Source organism: Arvicola amphibius, chromosome 1 (assembly GCF_903992535.2).
Source record: "Arvicola amphibius chromosome 1, mArvAmp1.2, whole genome shotgun sequence".
Lineage (NCBI taxonomy): Eukaryota > Metazoa > Chordata > Mammalia > Rodentia > Cricetidae > Arvicola > Arvicola amphibius.
In genome coordinates this window covers 104,246,345-104,269,776 of record NC_052047.1, presented here as the reverse complement: position 1 = coordinate 104,269,776, position 23,432 = coordinate 104,246,345, and the positions used below count along the sequence as shown (strand labels likewise).

The following is a 23,432-nucleotide window of genomic DNA, read 5'->3' as shown; positions in this document are numbered from 1 at the left end:
CATTAGTTTATTGTTTTTTTAATATATAAGATTTTGTTTATTGCCTGGCGTGGTGGTACACACCTTTAATCCCAGCACTCAGGAGGCAGAGACAGGAGGAACTCTGTGAGTTCGAGGCTAGCCTGGTCTACAAAGTGAGTTCCAGAACAGCCAGAGCTGTTACACAGAGAAACCCTGTCTTAACCCCTTGCGTAAAAATTGATTTTTATGTGTATGCGTGTGTGTGGCTGAGTGTATGTATGTGCACCATGTTTGTGTAGAAGCCCAAGGTGGTCAGAATATGGCATTGGATCCCCTGGAACTAGAGCTGTGGGCCAACATATAGATGATGGGAACACAGCCCAGGTCCTTTGCAAGAACATTAATCGTAATGGAGTGATTGCTCTTAACCACTGAGCCACCTCTTCAGCCCACATTGGTCCTCCCCACCTTTTATTTAGTTTTTAGCAGGCTCTCCCTTTTAGCACTGACTGGCCTAGAACTCACTATGTAGACCAGGCTGGCAGGAACTCATTGAGATGTACATACTTTTGCCTCCCCAGTACTGGGATTAAAGCACCATGATTCCTCTTAAAACACAGATCTGACCATGTCCCTTCTTTGCTGCTAATCAATTATTTAGTAACTCTCCATAGTTTTGATGAGCAGGGGCAAATTCCTTAGTGCAGTGTTCAACAGCTTTCATAATCTGGTCATCCTGTACTCCAGCAATTAGATTTTAGACCCTAGCTTTATCTCCGTCTTCCATGGAACTTTGGTCATCTTTTCATTATCTCTACTCCCTCTGACCACCTGCTTATCTTCCTATACCGTAATAATGTATACCGCCTACCAAGCTTTCATCAGGACTCTGACCAGAGTAGCAAATGAATTCCTTATCTATTGCCCTGTCTAATTTCCCCCCACCTTTCTGGGAACTCTCTTAATTATTTTTCAAGATAGTTTCGATCTGTGGTCCAGACTGTCCTAGAAGTTACTATATAGTCTAGGCTGACCGCAAACCCATAGCATCCTCCTACCTCGGTCTCTCAAGTGTTCAGGTGCTAGTATAAGGAGGCGCCCCCACCTAAGATTGCTTGATCCTAGTGCAGGGGCAGGAATAGAGTAGGAGCACAGGAAATATTTGACGGATTTAACTGAACTGGGGTCTAAAGAATGGATGTACTAAGACAGATCTAGAAGCACTTTAAGAATTTCAAGAGCAATTGCTAGAGGGTGGGATGAAGGAAGGGAGTATGGTTAGGGAAGGTTTAGAGGCAAAAGAAGCAGAGACATGGGCAGTGCTAGAAATCCAGGCCCGATCCCGGCCCTGCCTCACAGAAAGCTGTAGGAGAGCAAGTTCATCGTAGACTGATGATCTGTTGTTCCCAGGTATCTTTGTCATGTTCAAGATATCCTCCTTGGAAGGTTTTAAAGTCCACACTCTGGGGCTGAGAAAATGACTTCGTAATTAAGAGCACTGGCTGCTCTTCCAGATGACCCAGAATCAATTTCCAACACCCATGTGGCAGCTCACAATCATCTGTAATTCCAGTCCTAAGGGATCTTTTAATCCCAGAATTTGGGAGGCAGCAGCAGGCGGATCTCTGTGTGTTCAAAACAAGCCTGGGCTACAGAGCAAGTTCCAGGACGGGCTCCAAAGCTACATAGAGAAACCCTGCCTCAAAAAACCAAAATAAATAAATAGATAGATAAAAATATCAAAAAATAAAAATAAACTTGCCAGGCATGGTGGAACATGCCATTAATCTCAGTTGCCCCTTCCCTTAAAAAAAAAGAAAAGAAAAAGAAAAAGTCAGCCAAGCATGGTAGAGCACAGCTTTAATCCCAGTACTTGGGCAGAGGAAGGTGGATCTCTAAGTTCAAGACTACCTTGGTCTACAGAGTGAGTTGCAGGACAGGCTACATAAACCCTTTCTTGGGAAAAATAAACAAATGCCAACCCTAGGGTTACCCATCTAATTCCATTACCCAGACAAACAATAATAGAATCTTCATTGTTATAAAGAACTTTGCCTTTTCTGTTGCTTCTAGAATGAAGTCTTAGATTTCAACTCTGGATATGGTGAATGCTTTCTTTTTTTTAAAAAATATTTATTTATTTATTACGTATACAATATTCTGTTTGTGTGTCTGCCTGCAGGCCAGAAGAGGGCACCAGACCCCATTACAGATGGTTGTGAGCCACCATGTGGTTGCTGGGAATTGAACTCAGGACCTTTGGAAGAGCAGGCAATGCTCTTAACCTCTGAGCCATCTCTCCAGCCCGGTGAATGCTTTCTTGAGGGACCCGTGCTTCCCCTTTCATAGGAAGGTTCTTACCTTACACTTCCATCCTAGTGAATTCCATTCTTCCTATAAAGGTATCTTAATAATATGACATTCTGCTAAATTAAGAATTCATGTGGCGATGTCTATGGCAATCACTAAAATAATAGTGTGAAAGAGTATAGGAAGAGAGGCCAGCATGGTCTATACAGTGAATTCAAGCATAGCTATGAATACATTGCAAGGAACCATGGAATTGCCTTGGCCTAGCTTTCTTGAGAGGCACGGTAATAGGTTTTTCAGAGTTCATGGTTCCTGGAGCACAGTGTGCCTTCCAGTTCCTGAAAGACCAATGCACTGCCTCAGGCAGTGAAGCAGGCAGCTTTGTGTCTCTCTGTATGCTCCTTTAGTAGTCAAGGCAGCATGAAGGCTTACAGGACGAGGTCTTAGACGTCAATCTCATGTACCCTGGATAGCTTACAAACTTCATGTATCCTCACAACTATAACTGTATTGATCCAGGAAATCACCATTCCATTCTGTTTCTGACTAAGGTATAAAAAGTCTAATTGTTCTCAATAAAATTGTTACAGCCACAATCCAACTAGCCATATAGGTGACCTTGGCCCCATAAGTAAGCATGAGCACTTACAGCTGGCGCCAGGAACAGGAACCTGAAATATGGGGATTTTAAAAAAAAATAAAAAAGGGGAGGGGACTTAAAGGCAAGCAACTCCTGGGAATAGTGTGCACACAAGTATAAAAAGGCAGGAGCAGCCACAGGAGGTAAAAAGAAGGACAGGTAGGGTTGAAGGAGCTTGCTGGAGGAATGAAGTTACTGGAGTTAGTGAACTTCAGGCTTCTTTTCCTGAAAGGTGGGATCTCTGGATCCCAGAACTTGGACCCAGTTAGGAAGAGCAATTCAGGGAGAATTAGATGCATGGGGACCAGAAAAAAAAATCAGCTTTGGAAATAAAGACAGTATTACGTAAAAATGACACAGATAAAACTAAAAATGAAAGTGATCAGAAAAAGCAGAACTAACACTGGGAACAGAAGAAAACTTTGAGCCTGTCTCTCTGTGGCCAGAGGGTATTCCTCCTCTGTGCTGCTTTTGCTCTCTGCTTCCAGTTCCAAGTCCTCCACTCCTAAAACCTACCCAGCAAATACAGTTCTTGATAGCATGAAAACTTTTTTTTTCTTGCTCCTTTGCTTCATTTCTTTCTGAAGTTGTTAGAGGTTGTTAGAGGTTTCTCGCCCTCCATACGAGAATTAACTCCGTTTAAGTCACGGTACAGGTCTCCCAGTCAAAAGACTTTGTATGGAGCCCAAGAGATGGAAGAAAACAGGAGCAGATTTTCTTTAACTGATGAGTGAAATGCCTGATCATAACAACTCAAGGCAAAGAGCTAAAAATTATACACCCACTGCATTCAAAACTTTCAAGGATCTTTTTATTGTTTTATTTTAGAATTTTTTCAAGACAGGGTTTCTCAGTAGCTTTGGAGCCTGTCTGGGAACTCACTCTGTAGACCAGGCTAGCTTCGAACTCACAGAGATCTACCTGCCTTTGCCTCCCGAGTGCTGGGATTAAAAGCATGTGCCACCACTGCCCAGCAAGGATCTTTATTAGACTTATTTATTTTTATGTACATTGGTGTTTTGCCCTCATTTGAGGGTGCTAGGTCCCTCGAACTGGAGTTGTAGACTGTTGTAAGCTGCTGTGTGGGTGCTGGTTATTGACTCTGGGTCCTATGGGAGAGTAGACAGTGCACTTAACCACTAAGTTATTTTCTAGTCCTGACTCTTTAAGGATCTTAAGTAGGTCTGTGCTCAGTATGGACCAACTTCTCTTTTTATATTGTCTCTCCTTGATTCTATTTCTGGGGAAGCTTTCTTCCCTTTGACTGGAGGATCTCAGCAAAGGCTTATCTTACTAGGGGGTGAATATTTACTCAAAAAGACTGATTATTCAAAAAGATGTCAGGACCAAGCTATTAGGTATCAACAAAATATGCCAGGTGGTGGTGGAGCATGCCTTTGATCCCAAAACTAAGGAGGCAGAGGCAGGAGGATCTCTGTGAGTTCGAGGCTAGCCTGATCTACAGAGTGAGTTCCAGGACAGGCTCCAAAGCTACACAGAGAAACCTTGTCTTAAAAATAAAGCAAAACAAAAACAAACAAACAAACAAACAAAAAGGGACAAAAATTAACAAAATAGCCAAGAAGTGATGTCACACAACTTTAATCCCAGCACTTGTAAGGCAAATGCAGGTGGATCTCTGTGAGTTGAGGCCATCCTGGTCTACAGATATAGTTCCAGGATAGCCAGGATAGTTACACAGAGAAACCCTGTCTCAAAAAAAAAAAAGTGCCAGCATGTGACGTGCATTAGTGCTCATCACCAGATTACATTTCCTCCTGAGGCTTATGGACAAACTAATGCATTGCTTTACAGGCATGGCATAAGTAACCAGATTCAGGAAAAAAGAGAGAGGGACTTTCTAAGATTAGACAGGAGCCTCATAAGCCATATCAAGATTTTGTTTCTCATCTTTGGCGGGTGGTCGTGGTCAGTTGCCTAATGGTTGATGGGAAGGTGAAAATGATTACTGTTAAATTAAATTAAAATGCTAATGCTACATGCCAAACTGCCATCTGTCTCTTTAGAAAGAAAGAGGGGTTAACTTTGGCCGTGGCCCTCTAAGAGCAAGCAATGCCCCAACTGTTGGCAGTTATTCAACAAGGAAAAAGAAATGCATAATGACAAATAGTCCAACTTTATGTCAAAAGTTTGTTGCTACTGCTTTAAGAAAAAATAGTTTCCTCTTGTTTCTATTATACATTATAAGCATGGTATTTTGCTTTCCTTTCTTAACTTTTTCTTTTTAAAAATTAATTATTTTGAGAACATAATATAATCACATAATTACCCCCCTTTCTTCCTGCCAAACTTTCCCTATACCCCTCCTCACTCTCGTTCAAATTCATAACCTTTTTTATAATAATTAAAAAAATTGTTGTTACATACATATACATATATATATATGTACATACATACATATTCCTAAATACATAAATACATCCTGCTCAGGTTATATAATGCTATTTGTATGCCTATTTCCAGACTGACCATTTGGTATTATATAGCCAACTGGTGTGTGCTTCTCTGGGAATGACTATTTCTCCTGTTCAGCATTCCTTAAATGACTGTAGCTTTTTCTTTTTAAGATTTATTTGTTATGTATACAGCATTCTGCCTGCCTGCATGCCTGCACACCAGAAGAGGGCACCAGATTTCATCATAGATGGATGTAAGCCACCATGTGGTTGCTGGGAATTGAACTCAGGACCTGAGCAGCCAGTGCTCTTAACCTCTGAGCCATCTCTCCAGCCCCTGACTGTAGCTTTTTATTGTTTTTATTGAGTTATTTATTTTTCTGCGCTCCCCTCACTTACTGCTCCTTCCCTTCTACCCTCTTCCATGATCCCCACGTTCCCAATTTACTCAGGAGATTTTGGGTATTTTCCTTTCGACTAAAATAATAAAATGTTAAACATTTGTTTACAAAAATAAAAATTGGGTAAACCCTTTATTAACTCATTATAAAATTAAAAATTTCATTAACTACCTCTGATGACTTAGTAGTGTGGGAGGTCCTTCTGTCTATGTGTTGCTTTTAATGGTTAATGAATAAACTGCCTTGGCCTGATAGGGTAGAATTTAGGTAGGCGGAGAAGACTAAGCTGAATGCTGGGAGGAAGAAGGCAAAGTCAGAGAGATGCCATGGAGGCACAGCCAGAGTCAGACATGTCAAAACTCTGCCGGTAAGGCACTGCTACATGGTAATACACGGATTAATAGAAATGGGTTAAATTAATATGTAAGAGTTAGCCAATAAGAAGCTAGAGCTAATGGGCCAAGCAGTGATTTAATTAATACAGCTTCTGTATGATTATTTTGGGTGTAAGCTAGCCAGAAAGAATAAGCGGCCCCTCCTCCAGCACTGACTTTTATTATTTTATGCTTCTGTAGAATATTAAAAAGTAACAGTGCCGTTACATACAATGCCAAGCCTTTTCAGAAATTTTACCAACAGTTTGATATAATCCATATCACAGGCATTCCTTATAACCCTCAGGGTCAATCTTTTTTTGGAAAGAGCTAATGGAAAGCTTAAATGCTGTTTAAAAATAAAAGAGGGGAGAAGGATAATATGGCTATTCCTCACAATACTTTATCTTCTATTATATATACTTTCAATTTTTTAATTTGGGCAAGGATGGCCTCACTGCTGCAGAATGTTTTTGAGCTCCTCTGAAAAAATCCAAGGTCACAGTTCTTTGGAGAACTATTATGTTAGCTCAGTACAATACCCTGATCCAGTAATTCACTGGAGTCAAGCTGTTTATGTTTTTCCTCAGGTGCTGAAAAGTCAGTGTGGGTACCTGTGGAAGAAGGAGAACAGGGCAAAGGTGCTGTCGAACCAAGAAGAACAGAACCTACCTTCCAATGACAGCAAATCTTAGGGGACGAGTGTGACTGCAGAATTGCTGTTTTTGCTATGCTGTCTCTGTTAATTGTCTATGTCAATGACTCTGAGATCTTGGGTGTCCCCAAGGCTAGTCATATTGTTCCCTAAGCAGAGATGGTCACATGATAATTTAAGTGTTGATGTTCAGGCCTTGCATGATAAAATAATAACCATTCAATGTTCAAAGTAAGATGAATTGCCCTTCTTCATTGCTGCACAAAACCTGGCCAAGATTTTTGGTCATTATTTTTCTCTCTAAATGGACTTCTAAGCTATGGTCCATAGAAATGTCCCCGCGAAGATTTTGCTGGCTAACTGGGAACATTATAGTCTTTTTTTAAAAAATAAATGTTTATTTATCACGTATACGGTGTTCTGCCTCCATGTATCCCTGCAGGCCAGAAGAGGGCACTGGACCTCATTGGAGATGGTTGTGAGCCACCATGTGGTTGCTGGAAATTGAACTCGGGCCCTTCTGGAAGAGCAAACAGTGCTCTTAACTTCTGAGTCATCTCTCCAGCCTGAAACATTATAGTCTTAAGACTGAGCTGCTCCTCCATGTATGCTTTAAATACTAAGCTGCACACCCTCAAATTAAAGATTATAAAAGTGGGAATTGCAGGGAACCGTGGAGCTAGCCTGGCTTAGCTTCCTTGAGAGGCGTGTGTCTAGGGTTTTCAGGTTAGAGTCCATGGCTCCTGGGGCACAGTGTGCCTTCCAGTTCTGAGAGGCAGTGGAGCTTTCAGGCCGCTGGGTTTCTCAGGTGACTTTGGCCTGGTAAATAAGTGTGGCACTTATACTACACAGTGAGGAAAAAAAAAAACGATTTTTTTTTAAAAAAAAAGATTTATTTATTGGTATTTTGCTGATTTATACATGTATCATGTGCATGTCCACAGAGGTCAGAAGAGGGTATCAGATTCCTTGGAACTGGAGTTAGACAATTGTGGTCTATCATCATGAAGGTTCTGGGAACTGAACCTGGACCCTCTGCAAGAGCAACAAGCACTCTTAACCACTGAACCATTGTTCTGTCCCTAAGATATATCTATATCCATCTATCTATATACATATAAATTAGGACTGGCAAAATGGCTCAGCAGGTAAAAACATTTTGTGCAAACCTGATACCCAGAACCCATATGAAGGACAGGAGAGACTGCTGCAGGCTGGTCTCTGTGTACCATGGCATGGATATGCCTACACACACACACACACACACACACACACACACACACACACAATAATGGTATTAAAAATGAGACAACTGGACTGGAGAAATCGCTCAGTGGTTAAGAGCACATTACAGACTAAGTTCAGTTTCCAGCAACTATGTAGGGAGGCTCACAAGCACCTGCAACACTCACACAGACATAGCATTCATTCACACAGACAAATAATCTTTGTGTTTTCCGTTTTTTAGACAGGGTTTCTCTGTGTAGCCCTAGCTGTCCTGGAACTCTCTCTGTGGGCCAGGCTGGTCTCATACTCAGAGACCTTGCTTCCTGAGTGCAAACAAGTATTTTTTAAAAAACAAAAAGCGATTAAAAATCAACACATATAAGTATAAATAAATCTCAAATATATCAATATATATAAAGCACTTGACGTATGGTGGGGAGTAGTTAAATACAGAGCTGCCATGTACTGTTACCTAGTTATACACACAGGAGATTTGAAGCATGAAACATCTCAAATACACCAATGTATGTAAAGCACTTGACATATGGTGAGGAGTAGTTAAATACAGAGTTGCCATGTTCTGTACCTAGGTATACACACAGGAGATTTGAAACATGTCTACAGAAAGCTTGAATACAAATTTTCATAGCAGCATTAGCCATACTGGTTAAAATGTGGCATCTCAATTGTCCACAGACTAAGTCATAGACCGAAGATGGAACACCTGTACAAAGGGATTTTTTTTAAGATTTCTTTATTTATCATGTATACAGTCTGCATGCCAGAAAAGGGCACCAGATCTCACTATGGATGGTTGTGAGCCACCATGTAGTTGCTTGGACTTGAAATCAGGACCTCTGGAAGAGCAGCCAGTGCTCTTAACCTCTGAGCCAACTCTCCAGTTCAACCTTTAAAAACTTTTATCTTTATGTGCATTAATATTTTGCCATGGGTGTCGGGTCCCCTGAAACTGAAGTTGTACACAGGTATGAGCTCTCATGTGGGTGCTGGGAATTACACCTGTATCCTTTGGAAGAACAGTCAGTGCTCTTAGTTGCTAAGCCATCTCTCCAGTTCTGAATGGGGTATTACATGTAGTGGTATTTCATTTGTATTTTTAATACATAAAGCTTGCCTGAAGTTCAGAGGGTAAAACAGCCACACTGGTGAGCCTTAGAGACCAGGCAGTGGTGACACACACCTTTAATCCCAGTAGCCACACTAGTTCGTTACAGAAACCGGGCAGTAGTGGTGCACCCTTTTAATCCTAGCACTAGAGAGGAATACAAGTCGGGAGGAGGCAGCTCTCACAGTCTCATCCTGAGATTCCTGGAGGCAGGATCGCCATTTCTGACTGAGATAGAGGTAAGAGCCAGGGGTTGGCCTTTGCTTTTCTGACCTTCAGGCTGAACCCCAATTTCTGTCTGTGTTTTTATTAATCGTGCTACAGATACATGTTATTCATGCAGATGAACCTTGAAAACAGTATCTTAAGTGAAAGCACCAGACACAAAAGTCCTAGATTACGATTCTATTTATATTTAACTGTAATAAGCCAATCTATGTTTATGTGGTGCTGGGGACTGAATAGAAGGCTTTCAAGTGGCAGGCAAGCACTCTATCAACGGAGCTACAACCCCAACCCCAACCCCATTTCGTTTTTAAGATGTTTCTAATTCCCGTTACTACCAAGGACATTGAAGATTCATTTAAAATTCCTAGAACATCTCGTTTCGGTTGTATACTGATGTCCTAGGAGATGGTGGAGAGGTAGTGTGCACTCTCTTTTTCTGAGGACAGACCCTGCTATTCTGTGAGACTTCAATCACTAAACGGGTCTGGTTTCTAGAACATGCCCACTCCTCTGCCCTTAGCTAGGTCCTAGGATGAAACAGACACCAAAAGTATGAAAATGCAGCTTTGACCAAGACCAGGGAGTGAGGAGGCAAAGAACAGAAAAATAAGATACAAAGTAACAAGATCCTGACCAGGGGACCGCCCAAACATCACAATTTGTTGAGGTTAGCAAATGTGTTCTGGAGAAGGCGGGACATTTGCACCAAGTCACCCAGAACAGGTACAGGTTTTGAAAGAGGCAAAAGGTCCAAGAATCATTGGGATCAAGCCCTAAAATTGACCATTGCTCTGATCTACCTTAGAGATTCAGAGGAGGGAAGGATATGCGAGGACTGGCTTGCCCTGTTAAGAACAGTGGGACTGAGGGTCTCGGAGCGGCCACAGACAAGCCATGTAAACCGAGAGGTATCCCGAAAGGGTTCTCCAGCTCTGAAGGGCCAGCTCGGTGGCCAGAGAGCCGGCCCTACATTGCCCGCAGACTGGGGATAAAGGAGGGCAGAAGAGTTACCATGTCATCTTTGGGCCTTCCCTCTGATTGGCCGGAACTTCCGTAGCCCGAGTCTCGGCGCTCCAAGGAAAGGGGCGGGGCCTAGACGCAACGTCACTGCTGTTTGCTCCTCACCATCCTAGCCACTCCCAGCCCTCTTCGAGGGGCCTGTGTGACGTCACGACCCTCTCAGCCAACCGTCGCGGCAGAGAGGGCGGGACTCCACGTCCCTCCCATCGTCCCTCCTTTTCTTCCTTCCCTCATCCCCGTCCTCACGCCCCTCCTCTTCCCCTCCGTTCCCTCGGAGACTGCCTTCACTTTGGTTTCAAAAGGCTCGTCGCCCAATGAGTAATGGGGCGGGCCTCGAGTGGCGGCCCGCCCTGCCAATGTGAGGCCGGCTAGGGCGGAGCGCCCGGGGCTGGCCTCTGAGGGCGGGCGGCGTGTGACGCAGTCGGGCCTCTGCGCGCTGCGCCCGAAGCGGCGATCGGTGGCGGCGGTCGGTGGCGGCGGCGGCGACGGTTTCCTGGCGGCCGCGCGCTGCTCTGTGAGCGGCGGGTGGCAGACGGACCCGGGTCCTCACCCCAGACGCACCGCGGTAAGTCGGGGACCCCGTTGGGGCCGGGCGGGCGGGTCTTCCCCTCTGGACCGGCATCTGCGCGGGACGCCCCGGGCCCTCTCCGTCGCCAGTCTCGTGCCGGGCGCGCACCTTCGGGCCTGCGTGAGGGGGCGGGGCCCGCGGCCCTGCGGCTTGGCTCGGGAGGCCCTGGGAGGGAATGCACACGCGTGGGGCGTAGGCCAGGAGGTCTCGGGTGGCAGCCCACGCCGAGTGAACCTCGTTGTCTCCGGTGCTACTCATTCATTCGCCCGGCAGAGGTGAGGCAGGCCCTTGCGGGGATGGTGTCTTGGGGACTCAATGGGGGTCCCCCATCGTTTCCTTGACCACTCTAGAGGACGCGTTTTGTCTAGGGTTAACCAGAGGATTGAATGAGTCGGAAGTGCGTTAGCTTTTTACGACTATGCCTGGCCATTAGAGGTCTGGTCAGCCGAATGAAAGGTTCTTTTCTGTTCTGCCGCATGTTCCATGTAAACCGAGGTCAGAAGGATTGGATTTCTGAATTACTGCAGCCAAAAGATTTCAGCAGTTGTTTGTCAATTCCCAACTCTGTATCACGTGCAGTTTTGTAGGTGGGAGGTAGAATAAAAGGACTCAGGAATGTCTGATGTCTTTACTCAAGTCTAGGTATTTTTATACTATTCCACCCTCCCTGTACGTTCAGTCTCCCATTATTGGTTAGTCTCTATTTGGTAGGGGTAAGGACATGGACATTTGGATATTTGACATAGTTTTCAAAACGTTTCCAGTTTTAGTATTATCAATGTTTGCTTATAAATAATACTTTATTAGTATACCGTGGTGTAGACTTTTACTTTTTTTTTTTTTTTTTTTTTTTTGGATACAAGATCTCACTCGTGGTTGTTCAGGAATTTACTATGTAGACCAGGCTTGTCACGAAATCAAAGATATCTGCCTCTACCTCCCCAGGTGCTGGGATTAAAGGTGTTTGCCGTCACACCCTGCCCTAGCATAGACTTTTGAGAACTAAACTTAAAAATAGGACAGACAGGCTCAAGGATGCACGCTTTTCATCCCAGTGCTTGAGAGGCAAAGGCAGCCGGCTCATTGTGAGTTCAAGTCTAGCCTGGTCTACATACTAAGTTCCAGGACAACCAGGACTGCATGAGACCCTGCCTCAAAAAAACAAAAAACCCAAGTGTTCGGAGTGAGTTAAATTAATATAGATATGGTGGTGCAAGCCTAAATTGTCCCCAGTCATGGAAGTTGAGGGTGGAGAACAAGAGCCCAGGAGTTTGAGGCCAGGCTGGACAACATAAAAGATCCTTCTCAATTAAAAACTGGTGAGGGCTGGAGAGTGGGCTCAGTAGTGAAGAGCACTGTTCTTGGAGGACTGGTGTTCTATTCCCAGCATCTACATGACTGCTACAACTTGGTAAACTCCAGTCTTGGGAACAAGCTCTTCTGGCCTTGGAGCAACAGGCACCCATGTGGTGCACACACATACACACATGCAAAATACTTGTACACATAAAGTAATAAAAGAATTGAAATGAAAAATAAAAAACATCAGGTACTGGGAACTACTTTTTTTTTTTTTTTTTTGGATTTTTTCGAGACAGGGTTTCTCTGTGGTTTTGGAGCCTGTCCTGGAACTAGCTCTTGTAGACCAGGCTGGCCTCAAACTCACAGAGATCCGCCTGCCTCTGCCTCCCGAGTGCTGGGATTAAAGGCGTGCGCCACCACTGCCCGGCTTGGGAACTACTTTGATAATTACTTTTGACACTTACAGATTTGACGGGATTAGTTGTCAGTTTGATCTGAACACATCTACAGCTTGTAGCTTTCCTTTAGTTTTTTCTTTGTAGCCGTGGTTGGCCTTGAACTCACAAAGATCTGCCTGCCCCTGCCTCCTGAGTGCTGGGATTAAAGGCCTGCGCTACTATTGCCCAGCAAGTTAACTTTTTTTTTTTAGATTTTATTTATTATGCATACAGTGTTACGCCTTCATGTTCGCCTGTGTGCCAGAACAGGGCACCAGATCTCATCATAGATGGTTGTGAGCCACCATGTAGTTGCTGGGAATTGAACTCTGGGACCTCTGGGAGAGCAGCCAGTGTGCTCTTAACTTCTGAGCCATCTCTCTAGCCCCAAGCTAAAACTTTTTTAATATTGAGATAATTTTTAAATTTTGCTCTCTTGTGTGTTGTAGGCCATGTAACAGCCTTCCTCCTCTCCCTTTTAGATACTAACACCACCTTCCAAAGTTGTAACTATCAAGAACGTCAAGAGATTATCAAAATTGTCCCAACATTTCAGGAAAACTATACCCTTACTTTGCTTGTCAGTTCATAAATTGTCCACTATCTGCCCCCCCTTTCTTTCTCGAGACAAGATTCTTGGTGTGTACCTCCAGGCCTATTTTAAACTCCTTATCCTTCTGTCTAATCCTCTGTAGCTTTGGAGCCTGTCCTGGAACTAGCTCTTTGTAGGACCAGGCTGGCCTCGAACTCACAGAGATCTGCTTGCTTCTGCTTTCCGACTGCTGAGATTAAAGGTGTGCGCCACCAGCGCCTGTCCGTATGATGTCTTAATCCTTTAAGCCCAGCACCTTAGAGGCAGAGGCAAGCATATCAAGGCCAGCAAGAGCTAAATATTAAGACCCTATCTGAAAAACTAAGCACAAATAAATAAATAAATAAATAAATAACAGGGGGCCTGGAGAAATGGCTCAGTGGTTAAAAGCACTGGCTGCTCTTCCAGCAGATGTGGGTTCAGTTCCCAGCACTCACTCATGACTCAACCATCTGTGACTCCAGTTTCAGGGAATGCAGTGCCCTCCTCTGGCCTCCACCTGCACCAGGAACAGAAGTGGTGCGTGGACATAACATACATGCAGGCAAACAAATACTTTGTTAAAAAAAAGGGGGGGGGAGGCAGGAGACATAGGTCTGTCATTAACATCACTTGGACTGCTCTTCCAGAGGACTAGGGTTTGAATCCCAGCACCCACACATGGAGTCTAATGACCACCTGTAACTACAGTTCTTGGGAATTTGATACTTTCTGTGGGCACCGGGCACATGCAGGCAAAACACCCATACACATAAAAATAAATACAAAATTTAAAAGGAATGTGGCAGCTGACAAACTCTCAGATAAGTTTTAAAAATTCTAGATTTTGCTTCAAGTTTTTTGTGTTTTTCTAGACAGGGTTTCTCTCTGTAACCTTGGCTGTCTTGAAATTCACTTTGTAAACCAGACTGTTCTCGAACTCAGAGATCCGCCTGCCTCAAAGGCGTGGTCCACCCTGCCCAACTTTGCTTTAAGGCTTAACCGTGGTTTATCATTTTTTTGTTGTTGTTGTTTTTGGTTTTTTTTTGTTTTGTTTCGTTTGTTGAAATTAAAAAGCTCTCCAAAGTAATAACAGAAGTACTTTTCCTTGAGTCAGTCTTCAGAATACATAAGTGCTTTGGAATACTTCTCACTGAATTTCAAAGAATAATCACAGAGTATTAAAAAATGTTAAAAATTAACATTCTAAATACTTTTTACTGCTTCATTATGGACAGTCTTAAGTGACTTTTTTTTTTGGTACTGGGTGGCAGGGAAGAATTTATTTTGGGAGCCATTACCTTAATTGATGCTCAGGTTCCAGTTTTCTTTGTTTTGTTGTACTGGGGATTGAACTTAGGGCCGTGGTAACCACCTGCTCTTTATTTCACAGACCAGCTTCTGCTTGTCTTTTTTTTTTAATTAGTTTTAAATCAGCTAAAGATGTTTAAAATTGGTAAAGAGGAGAATTGAGTCTGATTTGGGGCTCCCTGTTTGTGAAGGAAACAGTGTATTCTCCAGGAATATCTCTATCACCATCATTATTTAACACTTAGTCTTCCTTTGATATAATGGTTGCCAGAATCTGCACATTCGACCCACCCTATTGTCAGGGCTCAGCAGATCCCTTTGTAAAGGTGTATCTGTGCATGTTCACATGGAGACCAGAAATTTGTTTTTTTTAAATATGTATGTATGTATGTATGTATTATGTATACAATATTCTGTCTGTGTGTATGCCTGCACGCCAGAAGAGGGCGCCAGATCTCAGTACAGATGGTTGTGAGCCACCATGTGGTTGCTGGGACTCGAACTCAGGACCTTTGGAAGAATAGGCAATGCTCTTAACCACTGAGCCATCTCTCCAGCCCCCAGAAATTTGTTTTTGCTTTTTGTTTTTTCAAGACAGGGTTTCTCTGTGTAGCTTTGGAGCCTGTCCTGGAACACACTTTATAGACCAGCCTGGCCTCCAACTCACAGAGATCCGCCTGGCCCATAAGTTTTTCTTAATAACACAACACCCTTCCCTTTCTATTTATTTATTTATTTATTTATTTATTTATTTATTCATTCATTCATTTGTTTATTTTAGTTAGTTAGTTAATTTTTGGTTTTGATACAGAATTCTCTGTGTAGTCCTGGCTATCCTGGAGCTCACTCTGTAGACCAGACTGGCCTTGGATTTATAGAGATCTGCCTGACTCTGCCTACTGAGTGCTGGAATTAAAGGTGTATACTACCACACCCAACACTTTTTTTTCTTTCTTTGAGACAGTCTCATTATGTTGTTTTTGCTGACCTGAAACTTCCTCTGTAGAGCAGCAGGCTGGATCTACCTACCTGTCTGTGCCTCTTAAGTAGGAGGATTATAGAGTGTGCCACCATGCCTGCAGGGCCTTACACCCTTTTTTTTTTCATACCTTATTTTTCGAGACAGGTTTTCTCACTGAATCTGGAGTTTACAGTTCAGTTAGACTTTATGCTCTTTCAGAGTACCTGAGTTCTGTTGCTGGTGCCCCAATCAGGTAGCTTACAACTGTTTGTACCTCCACCTGCAAACTGCCCTTGCACACTCTTTTCCCTCTTGTGGGGATCTACACAGATGTTGTATAGACACACATACATAAATAAGCAAAAGAAATCTTTGCTGGTCGCGGTGGTGGTGGTATAGCCTCTTAATTTTAGAATTTGAGGCTTAGCGTCATATGAATCTCTGAGTTCCAAGCTACTTGGTCTACATAGTGAGACCCTGTCTTTAAAAGAAGCAGGAGCAGCTGACTCTGGAGCTTGGTTTAATGTGTACACCTGTAGTCTTAGTATTTGATGCAGAGGTAAAATTAATGAATTTTAGGCCAGCCCCCAAAATGGAGTACAGTACTAGGTGATTAAGATTAGATACTTAGTTCTTTCTGGAAATACCTAGCCTTCTTTCCTGTCTCTTGTCTCATCCAAGACAAAAAGTAGATAGTGTTTCCAGGTATGTAATCCCAGCACTTAGGAAGATTGCTGTGAGTCCCAGGCCAGCCTGGGTTACAGAGTGACAGAGTGAGATCTTACTGAGACCTTGTTTCAAACAAACAGAAACATACTCATTTTATTCAGTTTAACTGTGGATAGTGATTCTTTGCTTTTCTACTACTATCAGGGGATTAAATAAGAGACTTAAAAAGTGCTTGGTAAAGTGGAAAGTAACAAGTATTCACTGTTCTTACTCTTTGCTGACTTTGATTCAAAGGAATTCAATGAAGTAAAAAGGAAGAATTAGTATTTGTATAACTTTCTAGAATTAGAAAGCAGCAGTCTGGAAGTGGCTTGGAAGACTGGCATAGTCATTCAGATTGGCAGTGCTTGGGGTTTTAGGTTTTGTTTTTCCTGTTTAACGTTGTGTCAGGTATCTCCTACTTTTTGAGGTTGAAAGCTAATTTTCTTATACCCAGAGTTCACTTAGCTTACAAAACTTAGATATATGGTATACTAAGACATCCCTTCAAAGGTCAGTTGAGACAGTGGGGAATATATTTCTGCCTAGTGTTTGGATTATCGATGTGTTTCATCTTCTCTCTCTTTTGGTATAACTAAAAATTAGAAGATTATTGGAGCACAAAGGGCAAAAGCAAATTAAGGCAGAAATTAAAGTTCATTTTTAAATGATACAAAAGGAGTGTAAGTAAATCAATTCATAAAGACAAAAATGACCTGGGCGGTGGTGATGTACACCTTTTCTTCCCAGAACTCGGGAGGCAGAGGCAGGTGAATATCTGTGAGTTTGAGGGCAGCCTGGTCTATCAAGTGAGTTCCAAGTTCCAGGACAAGCTCCAAAGCTACAGAGAAACACTGTCTTGGGGCTGGCCCCGGGGGGGTGGGAAGGGAGCAAAGAATAAAATTTTGTAGAAAATTTTATCTAGACCATGGGAATATCTTACAAATTGTTCTTTTTTTTTTTCTCTCATTTTAGAGTACATTTTATTCTGCTTCTGCTTTTTCATCATATCCTACCTGAGTGCCCACTTCAACCAGTGTTTCCAGTGATTTGATGTGGTAGCATAGACCTGTAAACCTTGGGTGGTAGAGGAAGAAAGATCAGGAATTCAAGATCATTGTTAGCTACATAGTGAGTTTAAGGTCATCCTGGGCTTTATGTAATCCTGTCTCAAAAGACAAAACAAAACCAAAATGACATGTTGTACTGTCAAACACCTGGAATCCTAGCACTTGGGAGGTAGAGGCAGGAAGAGGTTCAGTCAGTCTGGAGCTACATAGAAAATTTGAGGGCAGCTTTCACTATCTGTTCCCTGTCTCCAACAACAAAAGATTGTCTCTCTTTTGACAGGTTCATTGTAAATGGGATATATTTGAGTTCCTTTTGTAGCAGTCTCTGAACTTAGCATAGTCCTAATTGGCTTAGGAAATTTTCTTGGTATCATCACCTGTAAGAGAAGTGAAAGAAATGGGAGATATAATACTGTATTGTGATGATGATTGAACATACATGGTGATAGGGATAGAACGTAGGGCATTAAAGTAATAGGCAAACATTAACATTTGTTCTCGCCTGTTTGTTACTGTCTTCATTCTATTTGTTTATTCATTCATTCATTTATTTATTTCCAAGACAGGGTTTCTCTGTAGCTTTGGAGCCTGTCCTCAAACTCCCTCTATAGCAAAGGGAGTTGTGTTAAACTCACAGATCTGTCTGTCTCTGCAAGTGCTTGGATTAAAGGCATGTGCCACTACCTCCCAGCTTTATCTTTATTTTAATGTATTATTTTTCTTTTATTTTTATATATTGATTGTTTTTCTTTTTATTAGTAAAAGAGAATTGAACTTAGGACCCTTTCTGACTAGGCAATCACTCTGCCCTAAGCTATATTTTTAATTATTGTGGTATCCCGGTTAAGGCGTCAACCAATCCTATGAAAATTAAAAAGCTAAAATTATCTGCCCTGTATTTAGCTGGGGCCAAGAATCTTAGCATTGGCCTTGGATTTAGACTGTCACAGGAAGAGAGTATGACCACAGATGAGGTAAATCTTCAGTGGAGGCAGTTTTGAAAAAGACTGACAGCTGAAGATTATCTTATAGTATAGCAAGCAGCTGGTACAGCAAATCTTCTACAGTCCTAAATGAAAGTCTGCATAATTTGGTCTTTCACAGTGTCCAGGAAGTGTAAGGGTCAAGATAGATATGTGCCGAGAGTTTATATTGTGCTGTGGATGTCTAGAAGAATGCCATTGCTAGATGGAATTATCATAGGCTTATAAAAAGTAGCAGACTGAAGCTTACAGAGTGAATTGAGTTGTTTGGTAGCAGCAAGAATAAAGTTTTCACTGAGTCTGGTATTACACAGCAGAGTTAGAAAAACGGATGAAGAGCAGAGTTGTCTATATTCACTAGTTTTTGTTTTGTGATTGGGCCTCAGCCTAGGCTGGCCGCAAGCTCACTTGAGTAGCTGAGGTTGAACCTGAACTGATTCTCTTTCCTTCACTTCTCTAGTGCTGGCATTATAGGTGAGCACCAGTTTACCCAGTTTGCTGTTCTTCAGTTTCTGTGGTTATGACAGATTGTGAGGTTTTGTCTGATCTTAATTTGCTTCAGTGTAATTTTGTTTCTATTGTGGCTCGTTTTGACATAAGATCTGTGTTACCGAGGATGCCTTGAATTTTTGATCCTTCTAAGTCTACATGCTGGATTACAGACATGCTACTGTTCTTTATTTATGCTGGGGATCAAATTTAGCCAACTGAGCTAAATTCCTAGCCTCTGTTGTGATAATTTTAGAGAAAAGATTTTATTCAATGCGGTAAATGAGAATAAACCAAGTTCAGTCTTGTCAGAACTGAAGAAGTTGAGTGGATATTCTGATTTACACCTTTAATTCCAGCATTTAGGAGGCAGATGTAGGCGGATCTCTTGGTCAGTCAGGGATACAGAGTGAGACCCTATCTCCAAATCTCCAAAATGAAAAGATAGGTTGTATTTGAATGAGATGCTTCATGGGTTAAAAGCATTTGTTGCCTTCATTCTTTTTGTTCTTAGATCTGAAGCAGTTGAATTTCTTTAATATGCTTTAGTATGGTTTTGCTTATTGTCTGTTACTTTTCTGTGATTGAAAGTGTCTTTGGAAAGTTAGATAGGTTAAACTTGAGCTCTACTTTTTTGACCTTGTAAAATTTAGTAAAACCTGATTCTTCTTTTTTCTAACCTGCAAAAGAGAGGTGATAAAAGCAGTGATAGCTAATGCCAACATTCTTTCATTGTTGTTGAGATAAAATGTAAATGAATTTGTAGATGTTGAGGTATTTTCCAGGGTATTATTACTTAAAATCCCTTTGTGAAATGAGTGTATAATGTATTAGGGTAAGATTATTAATAGTAAAATGGTGATGATTGGGAGCTGTAGAACTTAAGGTGTATAGAGTCAAATTACAACTAAAATGCACACATTACAATTAAAATGATCTATAAGGGTACATTTCACAGAGGAAAATTTGTTAAGTTTAAAAAGAGTGACATGTCCCTTGAGTAGATGTCAGATTTATATGAACAGGTTCGCTGTGTGTGGGAATGAATAAGAAAAGAAAGTACCTGGCTGCTGGATGAGGTTGTGCACCCTCTTAATCCTGACACTAAGGAGACAGAGGCAGGTGGATCTCTGAGTTTGAAGACAGCCTGTTCTACAGAGTGAGTTCCAGGACAGCCAGGGCTACACAGAGAAAACTTTTCTCAAAACAAAACAAAAAGACAGTGTGGCGGTCCCACTGCAGCCAGTTTCAGGTCCTGAGATGGGGAAGAAGTGTCTGATCACCAGATAAGTTTCATACAAGCTCCTGAATACCTCAAGCACTCTTTCTACTTCAAAAACAAGTCTGTTTTTCCCATCCTCCAGCTTTAACCTAAGCAGAAACAAATATTATTTTGCCTTAAAACAACTTTTAAACCAAAGATGACAATGCTTAGCATTTTGTTAACTTGGCTAAATATCAAGCCAGACAGATCCTGTTCTTATAGCTAAAATGTGATAAATATAGGCACGTGTTCTCAAAAACAGCCATATTGTTAAAACCTTAAAGCCTGTTTTATGGAAATAGGAGTGATTTGTCATAAGCTACTTCCATACAGTTAGCTTGTATTTCTTCAACTGTTCCCTTGTCACCGAAGCCTCCTTATAAAGAGTGAACTTTAATAAGACACTCTTTTCCATCTTAATTTTCCCCAGAATTAGAAGACATAGTTAATGTCCCCTGTGTTGCTTATATGTGCCCATTAACTTATTAATTAATTAATATGTGTCTTTGATCCTGTTCGCACTGAAACAGGAAAGTTCCCAGGGTCTGGGGTGAGAGCTGATACTTCCAGATAAGAAACCTAAGTTCCCAAAGAATTTTAGGGGGAAAGTATTTGAGAAAAAAAAAAGAGGTTTCTAGGAATGATCACATCTGTCTCATGTGTCAGAGTAAAGGTGACAAAGTAAAACCAAAAACTGCCAAGAGGATCATCAATATTTATGAGAAAGGAGATTGTGCTGCTTGCTCGGTCCCAGGAGTATTCTGTGCTGTCCTGAGGTTCACTGGTCTTTGTCAAGTGAGAAATGGTCTCAGAGGACCTTGGTTGAGTAGTCATATGCTGATTCAAAATTAGGCCATACAGCTCACAGTAATAGGGATATGGGAGGGATAAATATGATCAAAATATGCTAACACGGTTATAATTAGCACATAATAATAATGACAAATAACAAACATCTCCCAACACTTGTTTTACAAATCTAAACTTCCTATATATATAACCTCAAGCCTTGTGACTAAACCTGTATCAAGAATCAAAAACACAAAAAAATGGAGGTGCCTGGCAAAATGGACATAACTGGATAGCACTTGTTTTGGGTGACACATGGCTCATGTGTCCAGGCTGTCCTTGAACTGTTTATGTTATAAAACAGAATTTTGAAAAAAATTTTGAAAAGATGAATTTACCATCCATCTATTTTTTGCTAACAAACTTGTTCACATCTTTTTTTCCTTAATATAGCTATTCAAATCTTTTGGCTTTTGTGGGGGGCATGTTTAGGGCTTTCTGTATAGTCCCAGCAATCCTGCCTGTTACACTGTTTACAAACATTGTGCCACCACATCTGGCTAAAATAAAGGTAGGGAACTTAAAGCAGATCTCATTTCTGAAAAGTAAATGATGATTACGTGAACCTTTAGCTTTTTGTTTTGTTTTTGTCTTTATAGATAGGGTTTCTATGTAGCTTTGGAACTTGCCCTGTAGACCAGCTGGCCTCAAACACTCAGATACTAACTTTCTTTTGCCTTTGAGTGCTGGATTAAAGGTGTGCGCTAGTGCTGCCTGTGTGAATCTCTAACTTTAAGACTAGTAAGTAGGTACACTTTTTGGTTTTTCAAGAAGTGGTTTCTCTGAAGCTTTGGAGCCTGTCCTGGACTCTCTCTGTAGACGAGACTGGCCTCAAACTCACAGGGATCCACCTGCCTCTGGCTCCCAAGTGCTGGGATTAAAGACGTGCTACCACTCCCAGCTTTTTGTTTATTTTTTGACTGCTGAGCTTTCTCTCCAGCCCTGGCCAGGGAAACATTTCAGATAGTTGGGATAACAGAATATGGTCGTAATTTTTGATGCACATACTGTAAATCTCCTAAGTGGATTATTATCAAAACCTATCCTCATAGATTTGACAAGTATTGTTTTTGTTGTTTTGAGACAGGGTCTCATGTAACCTAGACTGATTTTGATAGCTAAAGATTACCTTGAATTCCCACCTCCAGAGTACTAAGATTATGGGTGTGTGCCATCACGTCCAGTGCTGGGGAGCAAACCCGCAGCTTCATGTGTACTGTCTGTACTGATCTGTATTATGATATTAAAATGTAATTAAAGTAAAAATTAAAAAAAAAAACGGTGCCAGTGAGATGTCCCAGCTTTCTGCCAAGCCTGCAGAATTGAGTTCAACTTCCAGACCCTATTTCTGTCCCACCCTCTCGCCTCCATTCATGCCATGTGCTGTGGCATTTGCAGGAATACATGCACTAAAAGTAAGAAAAGTTAAATTGCCCAGCAATTCAGCACACATATATGAAAAACATTTTAAGGGGATGGTCATTGGTAGGATCAGAAATTCAATCTCACATTATAGTACTAGTTTATTTTAGGAAGTATGTAGATTAATGAGCATTTCATAGGTTATAATGTATTATATTTGGTTTAAATACTATTTTAATTTAATTAATTTATTCATTCAAGATTTTAGAATATTGAATAAGAGCAGTATGTAGTCATTATTATGAGCCTAACTAATATTTGTAAAATGGTAGATTTCTTGAAACAAATTACTTTCTGTGGTTTCTCAAAAGAGTAACTTTTCTTTTACAGCTTTCTGAAGCAAACACTTGTTTTGAAGATGTTTAACAAATCATTTGGAACCCCCTTTGGGGGTGGGACAGGGGGCTTTGGCACAACTTCAACATTTGGACAAAGTAAGTTTTGAAAAATAATGATAGAGGAGAAAATGTCTTAATTTGACTTTTTGCTGGTTCAGTTGCTTTGTTTTGAGACTGGTATCACTGTAGCCTGAGCCGACTCACAACTCTTTATGTCGCTCAGTCTTCCAGCTCTCAATCTTCCTGTTTCTGTTTCTCAGGTGCTGGGATTACAGGTATGTGCCGCTATGGTAGTTTTGTGTCAACTTGACATGATCTAGAAGTAGATCTGAGAAAATCCTTCAGAGGAAGGATTATTGTGGTTATCTTAATTGTAGAGAGCACTGTTCCTGTGCTTGAGGTCGCTCCCCTCCACTGCTTGTGCTTAGCAGATACTCTGCCACTGGGCTGCATGCACCTTGTGATGGTGGAAAGCCACACCTTTTGACTTAAAATTCATGTTCTTATGGAAATCATAAGTAAAATATCTTGGCTTAATTTCTATCTTGTAATTTTATGAAAATTTGAGAAAGACTTCAAACTGTATTAGTGGTTCTACTTAACGCAGTGTTCTAAAATGTAGCTGGGCAGTGGTTGCACAGGCCTTCAATTCCAGCACTTGGGAATCAGAGGAAGAGAATCTCTGAGGTTGAGGCCAGCCTGGTCTACAGAGTGAGTTCCAGGACAGCCAAGACTACAGAGAAACCCTGTCTCCAAAATCATAAGTAAATAAATAGATAAGAAATAAATCAAAATAAATA

General features: G+C 41.6%; 1 protein-coding gene across 5 annotated transcripts in view; it reads left to right on the top strand.

The window, feature by feature from the left end:
• Nucleotides 1-10,806: 10,806 nt before the first annotated feature.
• The window catches only part of Nup98 (nucleoporin 98 and 96 precursor), a 92,966-nt gene continuing 80,340 nt past the window's right edge, over nt 10,807-23,432 (top strand). For 4 of the 5 annotated variants that reach the window (XM_038325377.2, XM_038325222.2, XM_038325313.2 and 1 more), the window contains exons 1-2: nt 10,807-10,924; nt 22,625-22,728. In XM_038325377.2, coding sequence (XP_038181305.1) covers nt 22,653-22,728 — 76 coding nt within the window. In that variant the 5' untranslated portion in view covers nt 10,807-10,924; nt 22,625-22,652. Of the gene's footprint in view, nt 10,925-11,082; nt 11,203-22,624; nt 22,729-23,432 lie in introns of those variants that run through there. The other variant, XM_038325130.2, reaches the window with a different exon arrangement.